The sequence below is a fragment of the Lycium barbarum genome, chromosome 10 (genome assembly GCF_019175385.1).
Source record: "Lycium barbarum isolate Lr01 chromosome 10, ASM1917538v2, whole genome shotgun sequence".
NCBI lineage: Eukaryota > Viridiplantae > Streptophyta > Magnoliopsida > Solanales > Solanaceae > Lycium > Lycium barbarum.
In genome coordinates this window covers 120,972,281-120,987,478 of record NC_083346.1, presented here as the reverse complement: position 1 = coordinate 120,987,478, position 15,198 = coordinate 120,972,281, and the positions used below count along the sequence as shown (strand labels likewise).

The 15,198-nt window shown below is 31.0% G+C and overlaps 1 protein-coding gene across 1 annotated transcript; it reads right to left on the bottom strand.

The window, feature by feature from the left end:
• Positions 1-8,619: 8,619 nt before the first annotated feature.
• LOC132616004 (putative Myb family transcription factor At1g14600) lies at positions 8,620-14,689 on the bottom strand. The gene is made up of 6 exons (XM_060330614.1): positions 13,507-14,689; positions 13,327-13,403; positions 13,183-13,219; positions 12,412-12,604; positions 11,504-11,744; positions 8,620-9,111 (listed from the first exon to the last, which is right to left on the bottom strand). The coding sequence occupies exons 1-6, from the start codon at positions 13,631-13,633 to the stop codon at positions 8,812-8,814; spliced, it is 975 nt and encodes a 324-aa protein (XP_060186597.1). The 5' UTR covers positions 13,634-14,689; the 3' UTR covers positions 8,620-8,811.
• Positions 14,690-15,198: the final 509 nt, after the last annotated feature.

The following is a 15,198-nucleotide window of genomic DNA, read 5'->3' as shown; positions in this document are numbered from 1 at the left end:
GTAATATGGGACGAAGGGAGTACTTCATTTATTAATTCTTAAAGAACGTGAAAAGTCAAGTAAACTGGCCAAGTAATATGGGACGGAGGGAGTACTTCATTTATTAATTCTTAAAGACCGTGAAAAGTTTAAATTAAACAAGTAAAAGTGTATGGAGAAAATAAATATGTGTCGGAAAATTAAAATTGAAGTGCATACATGTATATATGTGAAGAAAATAAATATTCAGTAAGAACGTGAAAAGTCAAAAGTGAACAAGTAAAAGTGCACGGAGGAAATAAATGTGTGTCGAAGAATTAAAATTGAAGTGCATACGTCTATACATGAGAAGGGAATAACTATTCAGTACTATAATATATGTCTATATGGGATTTATTAATTCCTAAAGAACGTGAAAAGTCAAAAGTGAACAAGTAAATGTGCAGGAGGAAATAAATAAGTACATACGTGTATACATAAAAAGAAAATAAATATTAAGTATTATGACATATGTCTATGTAGGATAAAAAAGTAGTTGGTTAAAGAGTACAAGTTATATAGCTTTTAGTATAAGAATTCATTAAGTGTACAATTTTTGAAGCGATTGGCCGTGAAAAGTCAAAAGCGAATAAGTAAATGTGCACGAGGAAATAAATAAGTGCATACGTGTATACATAAAAAGAAAATAAATATTAAGTACTATGACATATGTCTATGTGGGATAAAAAAGTAGTTAGTTAAAGAGTACAAGTTATATATCTTTTAGTATAAGAATTCATTAAGTGTATCTTTTCTAACTAAAAAGATCTCTTTCCTTTTTTTCTCTTATTTTTTCAATTACTCAAATAAAAAAACGCCTAATTCCAATACAATAGGGGTCTATCAGTGCAAGTCAGCTGAACACCGTGATTGATGAGTGGGTTAGGTGCACCTCTCGCTCGGCACTGAGCTGCCGGAGATTGATTGAAAAGGCAGAAATACTATCTGTCATCACTTTATTCCATTTTTGGTTACCCAAAATAAAAAATAAAAAAAAACATATACTATATATGTTTAAAAAATGTGTTTGCATGTGTATAATTTTTTGTCTGTGCTACAGACATTTTCCTTTGCATGTATATTTTATGTATAATTATATATAATTCGTGTATAAATATTACAAATGTATATTATTTTATGTTATATATACGTAATTTCCTAGATTTTCTTATAAATTATTTTATTTTCTATATTAGTAATTTATACTTACAAATTAATAATAATTCTGTAATTTTGATTGGATATACAACAGTAGCATTTATACATGAGTTATATACATTTATACACACACTAAAAATTTATACAAGAATTATATACATTTATAAACACATTATACATGAAAACGAAAATGTATACATGAGTTATATATATCTATACACACATTATACATGAAGCCAAAAATATTAGTTTCATGAATTATACACATGTTACATACTTGATATATACAATAATTATACATGTTTTTGTGAAAATAAGAACTAGATAAAGTAATTAAAATATCAACGTATATAATATTCATCATCATATCCACATGAAACATAACATTATTTATATTATTATTATGCTAAATTATACACTTGTATTACAAAAGCTATACATAGTGAAACCAACTTAAAAGTCTCCACAGTTTTATTCAATGGAGGTTCAATCAAAAAAAGCATAAAAATGCAGGCTCATTACAGAAACTGAGAAAAAAAAAATCACTACAGTAAAAAATGGTACTTAATGCAATTCCCTCAAAATAGGGATTAAGGATTTAGTATAGAATATTAAATAAGAGACAGAAGGAAAGAAATTTCCTTAATTTGGTTAACTGAATAGAAAATTCCAAAATTGTAGCCTCATTCAATGATTAGCCAGCTAAAAAAAGAAAATGTGAATTCTAATTGTTTAAAATGGGTTAGAGAAAATAAAGTACATTTATTTTGAGTTTAGAGCTAATATGGGCTGATAATCCAGTTAATATTTCTTATTTCTTTTGTCCTTTCCCTTCAATCCAGGCAAATACTACTTTGTGTTTTGGGCCTGGAATAAACCCAATAATGATGTGCTTGGTCCTTATGGGCTGGCCCAATTATCGTAGCGCCACATTTTTTTGTGCGGATTGTCCTTCAAAGGCACTGGTCTTTAATTTTTGCCTCAAAGTGCTGGTCTTTAATTTTTGTCCTTAGCCTAATACCATGAGGTTTGGGGTTCAATCCTGGCTTAGTAAAAAAAAAAAAAATCGCAAAGCAGAATTCTGTAGCAAAATTAGGCCTATTCGGACAAAAGTTAAGCCTTAAGGCAGAGTCATGCAAAATTCCAACTGAGTAAAAAAAAAAAAATTGTCTTAATGCAAACCTCTATCTTAATGCCTGAAGGCAAAATTCTTCCTTAAAGTAGAATTTGCCTTATGCCTGAAGGCAAAACTCTGCCTTGCGAATTCAAACTCTACCTTGCGAATTTTTTTAAAATTTTTGATTGAGCAGGGGGTTCAAACCCTGAACCAAGGGGTTTAGTGAAGGATAAAAATTAAAGACCACCAATTTGAGGGCCAAAATTTAAAGACCATTCCGAAAAAGCCAATCGTGCAAATTGCCCTACTGCCACATATCCAACTCATATAAAAGTGGGCTGCTTAGGCGGACCATCCAATAAGAGCTAAAATGAATCAATTGAAAATCGAAAGTTTGCAACTTGCAAATGGCATAAAGATTTGATATCCTTAGGAGATCTATTTTTTATTAAGAAGTTTAATATAGAATTACAACAATCAGAACTAACCCAAATTGAACTTCCATAGAGTCAATCGATGGTCAATTTGACTAATTTTAGGGTATAATTGAAGGATTATTAATTTCTTAAAAAGTAAATCTAAAGGCTATGTAATATACTTCAATATGCAATTTCTCACACTTTCTAAAATGAAAAACTAAAAAGATGCGAGTCTCATACCTTTGTAGGGTGTTTCAATATAATGCTGCAATGAAAGTACATATAATTCACTTTTTATATTCGTATAAAATTAAATTTGCAAAAAAAATTATATAATCTATCAACATTTGACTACTTAAACTTTTACCAACTTCTACTTAAATATCATAACATCTCACTTTAAAGGTGAAAACACAAGATTGGCATTCCATAAATTCGAAGAAAGGAATTCAAGATTTACCAATTGATTAGCTAATTATTAATTTTTGTCCCTACATGAAATTAACCAGATCAAATGAGAACAACTGTGTCAAAGAGTTTAATTCTGCAAAATCAAAATTTTGGTCTTTAGTCAAAATGGAACTTTCAAAACTATTTGCAAGATAAAGTAACAGAGACCACAGATACATCTCACAGCAAATGGTGTAGAATTAGTGATGTCATAGTGCAAATCACTGTTGATACTTATTAATTATATGAACTGAAATCATTTGAACGCCGACACGTTTGCACAACAAATCACTAATATTAGTAAAGACTATATTACATGGATTAGAAGCCTGAAGCATTTTTTATTAGTATGCATTGCTATATCATGTTAAATTATACTAATTAATAGCATAAATTTCTTATATATCCTCAAAGGTGCGTCAATGTACATAACTTAAATCATAGCCTTATAGATTTCTAGCTAGTTGGCTTTCTTATCTTACTGTTGCTAAACGACAGTCGAACGTGATGATCTGATTTAAGTAAATCAAGATTAGGAGAATTAAGGATATTTCTTTGTTGAAGTCAAACTTTTTCAACCACCACTTGGGTCATCGATCAATCAAAACCCTCACATAGAGGATATGGATTCTTTTGGTCTCCACAGCCAATATAATGCACCCTCTTCAAAAGGATGCATAGAGTATATATTTTTAGCCCTAATCTTTTCTTGCTCAATGAAACTAATCAATATAATTCCTATACTCATAGTGGTTGTCGCGCCCCATACAAAAATTTGACTTCAATATAATATTGTGATAAAAATAAGTAAAATGATGTGATTAATATATTTATAAAATAGAAGCTTAAAGTGTTAAATTGGAATGAAGGAGGACAAAATTGGGTTTCAACCAGTGTATTTAACTATTTAGAGACACATAATTTAGAGTTTAGGTAGAATTAAGATAAGCTGATGAGCTAATTTGCGCCACTTAATTATGAGTGAATATATCCAACCACATATCAATATTCCAACAGAATGGTTAATATTCTTAGATCAAAGTCAATGCCAACCTGTTATGGAATAGCCTTCCATTGTGTGAATTACATGGAATGCTATATTTGAATTTTTCTCACAACTTGAAAAGAATAGACCATAGGATTCCAAAGAACCAACGGTAATTCCATTATGTGGGGCGTTGAGAAATGATTTGCAAATAATTAATGACCATGCATGTGATAATATAGCTGTGATCTTTGACCTACTTGAATTATTTTCTTGAACAATGTCTACCTAAAAGGTTTAAATTAGAGCTTTTTCATTCTCTAGGTAACATTCTCTCCCACTTGTTTCACATTCAAACATGGCTACTGCTTTTGGTCAATCCGTATTGACTAAAAGAGAACAAATATATACCCTCTTCCCTTTTGTCAAATCAGCTAATAGTAGCAGGTTGTTTGTCAGCATATTTCATGCACATATTATAAATTTATACTAATTAAAGAAACGGATTTAACTTAGAAACAAAATACGATATTAATGTCCAGAATTTTTATATTATCAGTATATTTCGACATGTTATAACAAATAACGTATCTTATTTTCAAGTTAATTATAATATGGGATCCCTAATAATCTTAATTGAAATGGTTGGTCACTTTGTAATAATCTTTTAATTGACCTGATATGTTATGTAAAAAAATTATTTACACTATCAGTATAAAGAAGTTGAACTATTTTCCGCTTTCCCCGGAACCTAAGAAGGAAAGTGCAAAGGTTTTCAAAGCAAGGTAATCGAAATATTTTCATTTTTGCTTCATTCCTAACCTTCCCACGTTTAATGAAGAGCCAATTTTGGATTATTTCTTCAAAGCAGAATATAAGACATGTTACATCAAACATCCATAATTGACCTATTTTGTGCACGAGTGTATTATCATTATGCTGTCTATCTAGATTTGTCAAAGAGTTAGCTCCTTGATTATTGGCTCATTTTGTGCACATACTAAATAGCCTTAGAGGCGGAGCTAAGAGCGCAAGGGATTATCCGAATTGCAATAGATATTGTATCCCTTTGACTTCTTCGTGTGTTTATATATATGGCTGACAATTTGTATCTCGAAAAACCTCATGTAACTTAAATAAATACATTATAAAGATATCAACTTTTACTACTAGGAAGAATTTATACAAATTTTGAAAACATATTACCTTCATGAATTGTTCATTCCAGGACTAAATCCCATTGAATCTAGTTTTCAAAAATTAATCTTTCGTATTAAATGACGGAATTTGAATAATGAAAGTTCTAATTGCCGAAAGATTATATATAATTGGAGAAAGAACATGTATATGGAATTTAGAGTTTTTGATGGTTATAACTCCACGAAACATTACTCATGTTCACAGTTTTTAAAAATTTTACCAAAAGTCTTCACTTTTTAATCATCACATCTCCAACTATATATATCACAAAAAAAAATTGGAGAACAAAAGAAAGGGCAAGTGAGATGAATCCCAAGATCGTTTTCATGTCTATTAACTACATATCTTAATCAGCTCTAAGTTTTTTTTTTCTTCTTATATATGTGTGTGTGTGTACAATAGGAATACAAGCAACATTAAACATATTGAAATTATCCAACATCCCGACTTTTATGTATCTGGTATAGGCAACTAAGGTGGGAACTTCTGGATCGTCAGATTTAAACTAGTACAACATTTTTCTTCTTTTCTTCTTTTTTATAACCACCTAGTGCGAAGTTTACTGATCCAACTAATTTAGATTCACACTATACATAGGCTCATTAACAAAATCACTCCCTATCGAAGTGTTCCCCCCATTATCTCAATGAACTAAATTGATAGAATAGCGCACACCGGCTACTTTTCGTCCATGCCTTTGAAAAGTAGTCAATATCCTATCATGAAATTTCACGGCTAAATTGGTAGAAGTAGCACCCACCAGCTACTTTTCGTCCTTGCCTTTGAAAAGTAGCCAATATCCACATTTTAAGAAAAAGGATAATGATTATTTTTCAGTTACAAGGGTTGGAGAATGGCTATTTGTGGATTTTACCCGCTAAATTTCGTCTGTCGGATTAACATGTGAAAGAATCTAAATAGTTACCACAAAAAAGAAAGGGATTCTTGCAAATGCCTCAAAAGATTATTGGTTATAGGGCTTCAAGTTCAAGATCTCCAATTAAATTAAGAAGAAATCTCAATCATCCCACCATATATTATTATGATTCTGAATTAATATATATGCCACAACTATTCATAGCATAGCATATAATAGGGTTTACGTAATGCTTAGCTTATTTCTGAGGTCGTAAGGAAATATTGCATGTCAAGGTTTGACAAAATATTGTGGAGGCTAACTTTTCCAAATGTACACGAACACCAAAGAGCTGTCGAATAAATTGATTAAATTCATGTATGTTGCTAAATTCAATCACATCTTACCTAATTTGGTGTCTCTTGGATCAAGAATCAAGAAACATGGGCCCTATTACATTTTGTACGACTTTATTAGTTTATTACTCTCAAATATATTTTAAGAGAATATACATATTCAGCTTCCGTAAGAATGGTATCAATAATTTAATATTGTTGGGAAATTCTACATGTTTTTTATATGAAATATGCTAATCTATAAGTTGTTATAGATACTAATTTTATATCTCTGTCTCAGCCACTTCATTATTGCATTATATATTTTGTATGATCGCATAGAGAAAACATATGATAAACTAATTCTAACAGAAGCAAAACATAAATGACTAAGTTACTCGGTTGAAATAGGTGGCATTATAATTTACTATTTTTTAACAATTTCCAAATTTCTAAGTTGTAGACCTCATATATTTTCTCTTTTTCTACTGTAAATGCTTTGTCTTTTTCATATACTCCATATTTTGTGTTTTGTTCATTAATTATTTCCTTCGAACAAAGCATTCAATGGTATTTCTGTGCTAGACGTTTTTCGTTAATTGCTTATTCGAATCCAATTTTTGTAGAACAACCTGGTCAAATTACTTGTATATATGTCGTGTTCTCTTAAATGCTATTTTGCAATGTAATATAGTTTTAACAAACATGCATAAAGCAACTTTTCGTGTCGACGAAATGGTGTTTTATAGTAGACGATAAGAGCACATCATGTCTATTTAGTGTAACAATGTTTAAAGATAGATTTATATGAATTAAGTACCGAAGAGCTTATTCGTATGCTGTGTTTAGATCAAATTACATTGTCTTATTATGATTAGATGTAAAAATTAATTAGGTGATGATGTATGTTAATTAACTATGATTAAGAGGGAGAAATCTATGTGAAAATACATGTCATGCACCTGTGGATAAACTTCTACCATTGTGGATATACAAATAATTAATGTGACTGATACAATTTGAATATAATGTAAAAGAAAAACCAATTTATAACAAGAAGTGAAGTATTGGAATCTTTACAATCTCAAACTCACATATAAGTCGAGTTATGATAATAGACAGACACCGTTTATCCAAAATCTTATGCATGCCATTGGACGATATAAAAATGCATTTTGAACCTCAAGTTATTTCGATGGAGTTAATGTAAATCTCAATTTATTGCCACTAATATGGTATCCTTTTGGTAATAGAAGTCAAACATATATATAAGGTTTCTTTTACTAAACGCTACAAGACGAAACCGGATTGTATTTATTCTAATTGTATTATTCTAATGTATGGTTCAGCACCAGCGTCAATTTAGTTGCCCCAAATCGCCATGGGCTAAATATAGAGAGGAAATGATCTTATGTGAATAAAAGATGACCCTATTATGATTTCTCGTGTTATTTTTAGTGATTTCATGTGAACAAAGTTATATAATAAAGCTAAAGTAACATTTGTTATAAATCATAAATCAAATCTCCCTAAAATAGATGTTGTTTGTCCGCGGATTTATTATCCACAGATCACGTCCAACCATCCAAAATACAGCTTGATATATAATTAATCAACATGAATTTATTCAATCGAAAAATCCTTCTCAATTTTGATCACAACAACAATTATGAGTATATTTTAACCCTCCAAAAAAAAAAAATGTCAGATATATTTCGTAAATCAAAGTCGTTCCATTGCACTTCTTCCTGTTTCTTGAACTTAAAAAATGTCGAAGTTAAGGGAAATTGAAACTAAAAAAAATATTAAAGGTGAAAGGTAGCTAGAAGGACTTGTTCTTTTCTTTTTTTCTTACTCTTATACTAATTCAACAAAATGATAAGACTCTTTCCATTCTGTGTATAATTCCAGTACGTAATTGACAAAATTGACCATAGAAATCACCATTATATATGGTCATAAAAAAAGACAAAAGTGCAACACCACACCGTCTCTAAGAATAATAAAAACAAGACAAAAGGATAGTCAGACAAATGTGAAATCGTAGATAACTCAAACGACAAACTACATAAAAGCTACAATGGACTACAACAATACTCGAGTACTTTAAGTTACTGAAGCATTTCTCTGATATCAACATGAACTAGGGTAACAAATAGTAATACAGGAAAAAAAGAGAGAAACACTACAGTAAAAAAAGTAAAAACTTCACCACTCCAAATCGGACTAAATATTAAAATTCACTAAAGGGGAATTTAATATGCATGGAAGTCTCACAAGGCAATAGATAAATCAAGATTAACACTAAGCTTCTCAGAAGAAGAAAGCCAATGATACTGATGATTATTCAAATTGGAGCCTGCTGAGTATGAAGAAATTGCTTCACTAATTTCACTTATTGTGGACGAAGCGTTGCTCCTTTGTGTTGAAGGATGGTACAACGAGAGAGACAAGGATAATCCACATTCGTCGTGTTCTTCTTCTTCTTCTTCTCTAACATTTTCTATCTTCTTCAAGCCCTCGAATTTGCATCTCTTTGATGATTCCCGATATGAATCTTGAGTCATCACCTCCTGAGCAACAAAACAATAGGTCAAAAGTTTGAACTATCTGTATATTTTAACTTGTTGAAACAAGTAGCCTACTTAATTTACTTTCCGCGGTACTAATTCCATTTTTATGAACGGTCGATCATTTGAAGTTATTTTTAGCTAACCTAAACACTACTCGTGTATAAGGCTAAACTCAATTGCATACTAGCATTTTGTAATAATAAGAAATTCACATTATATAGAGCAACTTAACTTATAATCATGTTGTACAAACTCGACAAAAATGTTACTACACTCATGCCAAGTTCTCCAAAAGTACTTTTTTTTTGAAGGATCAGATTCATACCCGATAAATTTTTTGTTGAAGTCCTAGCAACATAGCTTATACTTGGTAATGCCACACCATATCTTGTTGAATGTGAAGTATGTTCCAATAAGGCCACATCCAAAAGGTCTCTTCTTTAATTAGGTTATGTGAAAATGGGCTATGAACTTCAAACTTGTGGATTACTAAGTATGACGAAGCAAAAGAAATCGTACCAAAAAGACTACTCATTACTTATTAAATAATGTGGTCCACCATGATAAATACACTGCTGCTTTCATATTTGTACTATACCAAATGTATTAAATGCCATTTGAATTTTGTTATAATATAAGATCCCAAAGAAAGGACCATTCAAGTATTCTTCCAATTCCCTTCCACATTTGCATGGCTTCCTAATGTGCCAGAATTTTTGTCAAATGCTGAGGTTGAAGTATGAAGAAAAATACAAAAGCTTAGGTAGAAAGACTCATTAATGTTGGAATATAATTGCAGCATGGAATTCCATTTCCTCCTCAACGTGTATCCTCATGTCAAAACACGACCAATGCATAATAAATACACTCTCAACAACCCATCCAACAAATATGATATTATATAAATATAGAGATATATAGAGAGCTTAATTAATGGGTTTTAATTTCTTGATATACTGACGTGTATACTTGCACTGTTAGGTCACTTAAAATATAACTGTAAGTAAATATCCATAATATACGAGATTATTGGACCTGTAGAATGAAGCATGTGGTAACATTTGAATCAATTGATGGTGTAAAATTTGTTTTTACGGTGTCATTGTCTATGAGTTAAATCCTTAAAGAACCTTTCTCTTAGTTATTTTAATGCTTCTTATAATTCTCAAGTCAAAAATGGGAAGTTTCCAAAATGGCCACCATTTTCAGGCCATTGATCTACATTTATTGCCCCATATGTCATGGTAACAACTCATGAATTAGTGTACCAAAAGAGCAACCCAGTCCACACCAATGACTAAACATGTTTTTCCTTTTCGTTTTTGAGCAATGTACCAGACCATACTTGGTTTAGTTTCTTCTAAGCGCAAAATCATAATTTAAAAAAATACTCCCTCCGTTTTAATTTATGTTAACCCATTTGACTAGACACGACATTTAAGAAAAAGTGAAGACTTTTGAAACTTGTGATTCAAAATAAGTTTTGAATATTTGTGTAGCTGTAAATCATTTCATAAAGTAAATTTGTTTCCAAATTAGGAAAGAGGTCATTCATTTTGGCACGGACTAAAAAGGAAATAGGTTCACATAAATTGAAAAAGAGGGAGTAATAAGAAAGAAGAAGCACTAAACAACAGAAGAGAAAGCAACATTACATTAACTTTATCTGTCAACTACTTACTAGTGTACCTAATACCCTATAGAACGAAGACTTACAGGCTTTGCCAGTTGTAGACACCATGTAGAAGATTCAAGCAGAGAATTTACTGGCAAAGTTAGACAAAAGGAAGAAAGAAAAAGTACTATGTTGTATAACTAGAGTTGGAACTCGAAAGTAGACCTTAAAGATCATAGGCCGCATGCAGTGTCACAATTATGAGTTTATGGATTCTGAATTTTTAAAAATATAACTTATTGAATTTTTAATAAATTTTTTATATATATTAAGTGAATTTTCTAACAAAAATACATGGTTTTGACTGACCTGGAGCTTTCTCTCTAGCTACGCCCCTGGAAAAAAAAAATACTCTCTCCATCCCATAAGAATGTCGCTGAAGCTAAATTACATTAGATTAACTTAATATTTTAAAATTTTGCTATTCAATAATTATACGAAAAGTACGACTACACATAAGTTGAATTCTTTTTACGTCATAATGGTGCAAAAATATATCTTAAAATATTGATCAAATTTCAAGCAATTTAAATCTCAAAAGTGAAAAGTAAAGTAGTACATAAATATTTTGTAACCGAGGGAGAACAAACAGAACACTCAACCTCTTTTTATAAATAAAGCTGCAGAAAAGAAAAAACCCCTACTACTACCAAGACTTATAACTAGCAGTTTAATTTGAATAAAAAGAACAGTAAATAGGGTTATTGGGATATGTACCTTGAAAAATTCAGATTCTTGAACTTCATTGTTGCTTCTAAAGACATGAGTAGTACTATTGCACAATGGATGTGTTGTTTCTCTTTCTGTTTCACTATTTTGTTTCCATATGAAACCATTCTTATCCCCTTCTTTTGCTAAACTTTTATCAGCCATGCTATGGTTATAATTATTTCTACTGTTGTACGGATTGGCAACTGCTTCACGTATTCTCTGGCTGTTGCAGTTCTCAATTCGAGCTCTGAAGAAAAATTCACAGCAGCATTGTGTGAGACAAAAAAGTTGGCATATAAAAGATTTAATTAAAGATTTTTTTACTTATTTTTTACCGTCAATGTAATTTAATGTTCAAACATGTATTATCTTTCGCGTTACTAATCTCACTTATTACAAGTTGTTACCCGTAACTCTATATTCCTCGGACTCTTTGAAAATAGCACAATGTGTGTGTCCGATCTGAGATACATAACTAACAATGTATTTAATTAAAGAAGTTTCACACTGTCTGTGTAACTGAACGTGTAACATGTCTTATTCTTCAGGCTAACCTCACTTATTACAAGATGCTATAAGTAATTTTATGTTGCTCAGAATCTTCAAAAATACCGCAAGATATGTGTCGGATCCTTCAAAATCTACTTATTTTTTGAGAATCCAACATGATAACTACGAGATTTTTGAGGGTTCGAGCAACATAACTGTAATTACACTTTAAGTGATAGTGTCATACTGATATGTAGAATTTATTTTGGTCAGTGTAATATAGAATAGTTAAACTCTAGAAATAAAACTCCGTAAAAGTTAAAATAAAGGTAATAATGTCAATGTCCAAGGCATAAATGCAAATCCTTTTTGTTCCTTAGCACAACCCTTTTTGAAACTGAGGACACAAAAGAGTACAAAATCACCTTTTTGTTGGTTGGACACTACAGTTAAAGTATGGAGTAGAATATGATCTCTCCATGTCCATGGGGCTGCTGCTAAAAGATGGATATTGGTAAACCAAAAGCTTTTGTTGCTCAACACATCCTTCTTCTTGTTGATAATGACAATCATGATCTTCTAAGGACTGTTGTTTTCTTGGTTGAGTGCTGATTCTGTCTGCTAGTTGTGAACACACATACAAAAAAAGTAAAAGAAAAAATATAAAAGTAAGTTGAGAATGTTGGAAAACAGTACACAAGGAAAAATGGGTTTGATTAAATTTTCATAATGAAAATTGGAAATTCAACTTTTAGTAAAGAAGATTATTCATAATGAGAAGAATATTGGTAATAAATGAGTACAAACAATTATTTTTATAAAATATGCCAATATTAGAAGATGTATAAAGGGATAGGTTGCCTCTAATGGATTTTAATCAAGAAAAGAAACTGTCATTGGGAAAGAAAGAAAGATGCAATAAATGAAGTGAGTTGTAAGATGATTTCCAAAGTTATGTTTACATGTTAGATGTACAAATGTGAACAGCTAAGCTCAAGAAAGTATATTATAGGAAACTTTAAGGATTCATATTCTATTGCTCATAAACTATTATAAGATACACTTATGTGGTCAATAATCCATAATGAAGGACATTTAATACTAGTACTAGTATAACAAAGAACACTGTATTAGTTACAGAATGGTATATTTCCACTCTTTTCTCCACACACATAAAACTAGGAAATCTTGAATACCTTGCCTGTTGACATCACCCTTCATGCTTCTATACATCTGTTTTCATGAAAACAAGTATACTTATAAACTGTCTTGAACTTCATAAAAATAACAAAGCAAATAGTAAATGAGGAAACCTAAAAAAGGGATATTTAAAAACTAACCTGAAGATGGCTTTTGACATGAGAAATAGTAAGTCCTCTTACATCCATCATCTGAAGAACAAGCTTAGGAGTAGCCTCTACATAGTACCCACAAACAAAGAGACAAAAATTAGAAAAGAATGGGATCTTTACACAAATAGCCACTTTTTTAGGTTATTTAAATATAGTAGTGAAACTTACTGTCTTGGCCACCAAGGTTTTCAATAGCATGAACAAAACAATGATGAAGATCAGGTGTCCATCTCAAACGTGGAACTTTTGATCTTATATATTGCCTCACTCCTCCATTTCTTCCACAGTTTCCCATTCTTTTTCCTCAAAAATCTCTTCAAATTCCAAAAGAATATCTTCCAACACTCCTTTTCTCCTCAAAAATATCTTCAAATATCAAAAGGGTATCTTCAAAACTCCTTTTTTTTCCCCTCAAAAATTACTTCAAAATCCAAAAAGGTATCCTCAAAACTCCTTTTTTTCCTCAAAACTCACTTCAATATCCAAAAGGGTATCCTCAAAACTCCTTTTTTCCTCAACAAAATCTTCAAATATCAAAAGGGTATCTCGAAAAATCCTTTTTTTCTCAAAAATCACTTCAAAGTCCAAAAAGGTATCTCCAAAACTCCTTTTTTTTACTCAAAAAATCACTTCGAATACAAAAGGGTATTTTCAAGATTCCTTTTTTCCACCAAAAAATGAAGAAAAAAACATTTTTTCAAGAAAAACAGGATAGTGGAGAAAAGAAAGCTAAGTTCTTTCTATATAAAGGTTCATCAAGAAGGACATTTGGCTCAAGTTTGGAGTTTGAAAAGAGAAGTTTTTTTTGGCAATCTCGTTGGAAGTGTCTAGGTTTAAAGCAACAAAAAATAGGCAATTATTACCTGTAGAAAGAGAGAGATAGAAAGTGAAAGAGATCACGAGTAAAGAAAATTCCTTAGTAAATTTACAGTGTGATTTGGTGATCTCTGTTTGCTAGTACTTACTGCTGCAAAGAAACAACTCTTATCACGAGCTTTCTGATATTGTGTGTGTGTGTAGGATAGTTTTTTCCCTTTCTTATACGGCTATATATGTATTTTGTGTGTGTGAAGGTGAAATGATTACAAATACAAATAATAGTAGCAACTGCTGCGCTGCTCCCTTTCCTGCTGCTTTGACTCTCGTTTCCTTTTTTTTTTTTTTTTTTGGTTTGGAAAGGTACAAATATTACCCCTCAATTTTGCGATTATCACGAGCTTATATTTGCACCAATTAGGTAATAGTTGGGGCATATTTGCACTATTTGTGTGAGACGGCTGAGCTACCATTTTTTTTTTTTTTAGAGTTTTACTGTTTCTCTTGCTAGAATCTTAATGCGCCAACTTCGTCATCATCACATATGCCTCTCAGAAAAAAAAAAAAAAAAATCATCTCATATGTCCACGAGATACGTATGTTAAAGTTAAAAAAGAATATTTAAAGGTAGTTTAATTGCTGTTTAGAAAAGGAGTTATGATATATTAAAACTAGCATCGTTACGTATTGGGGAAAATAACACTCTATATCTATTTGGAGAAAATATTTATCCGAAATGACCCTTTTATACATTATTATACACTTTTATAATAAGTTTATATATTGTCTATGGTAAGTGTATAATGTTGTATATCTCGTGTATAAACACTGTCACCAAAAAGAAAGTTGGCTATGCGAATGTAAATTAAAAATATGGCTACGTGGATGTAATATTTTATGCTAGATTGTATATTATTGAAATTATCCCGTATTAATCTTCGGTATCTGGTGCAACAGATGGGGTTGATCCCTTAATCAGAGGTCACGGATTCAAGTCTTGAATATGAAAAAATCCTTGTAGAAGCTCTTCCCCTGAATGGGCCC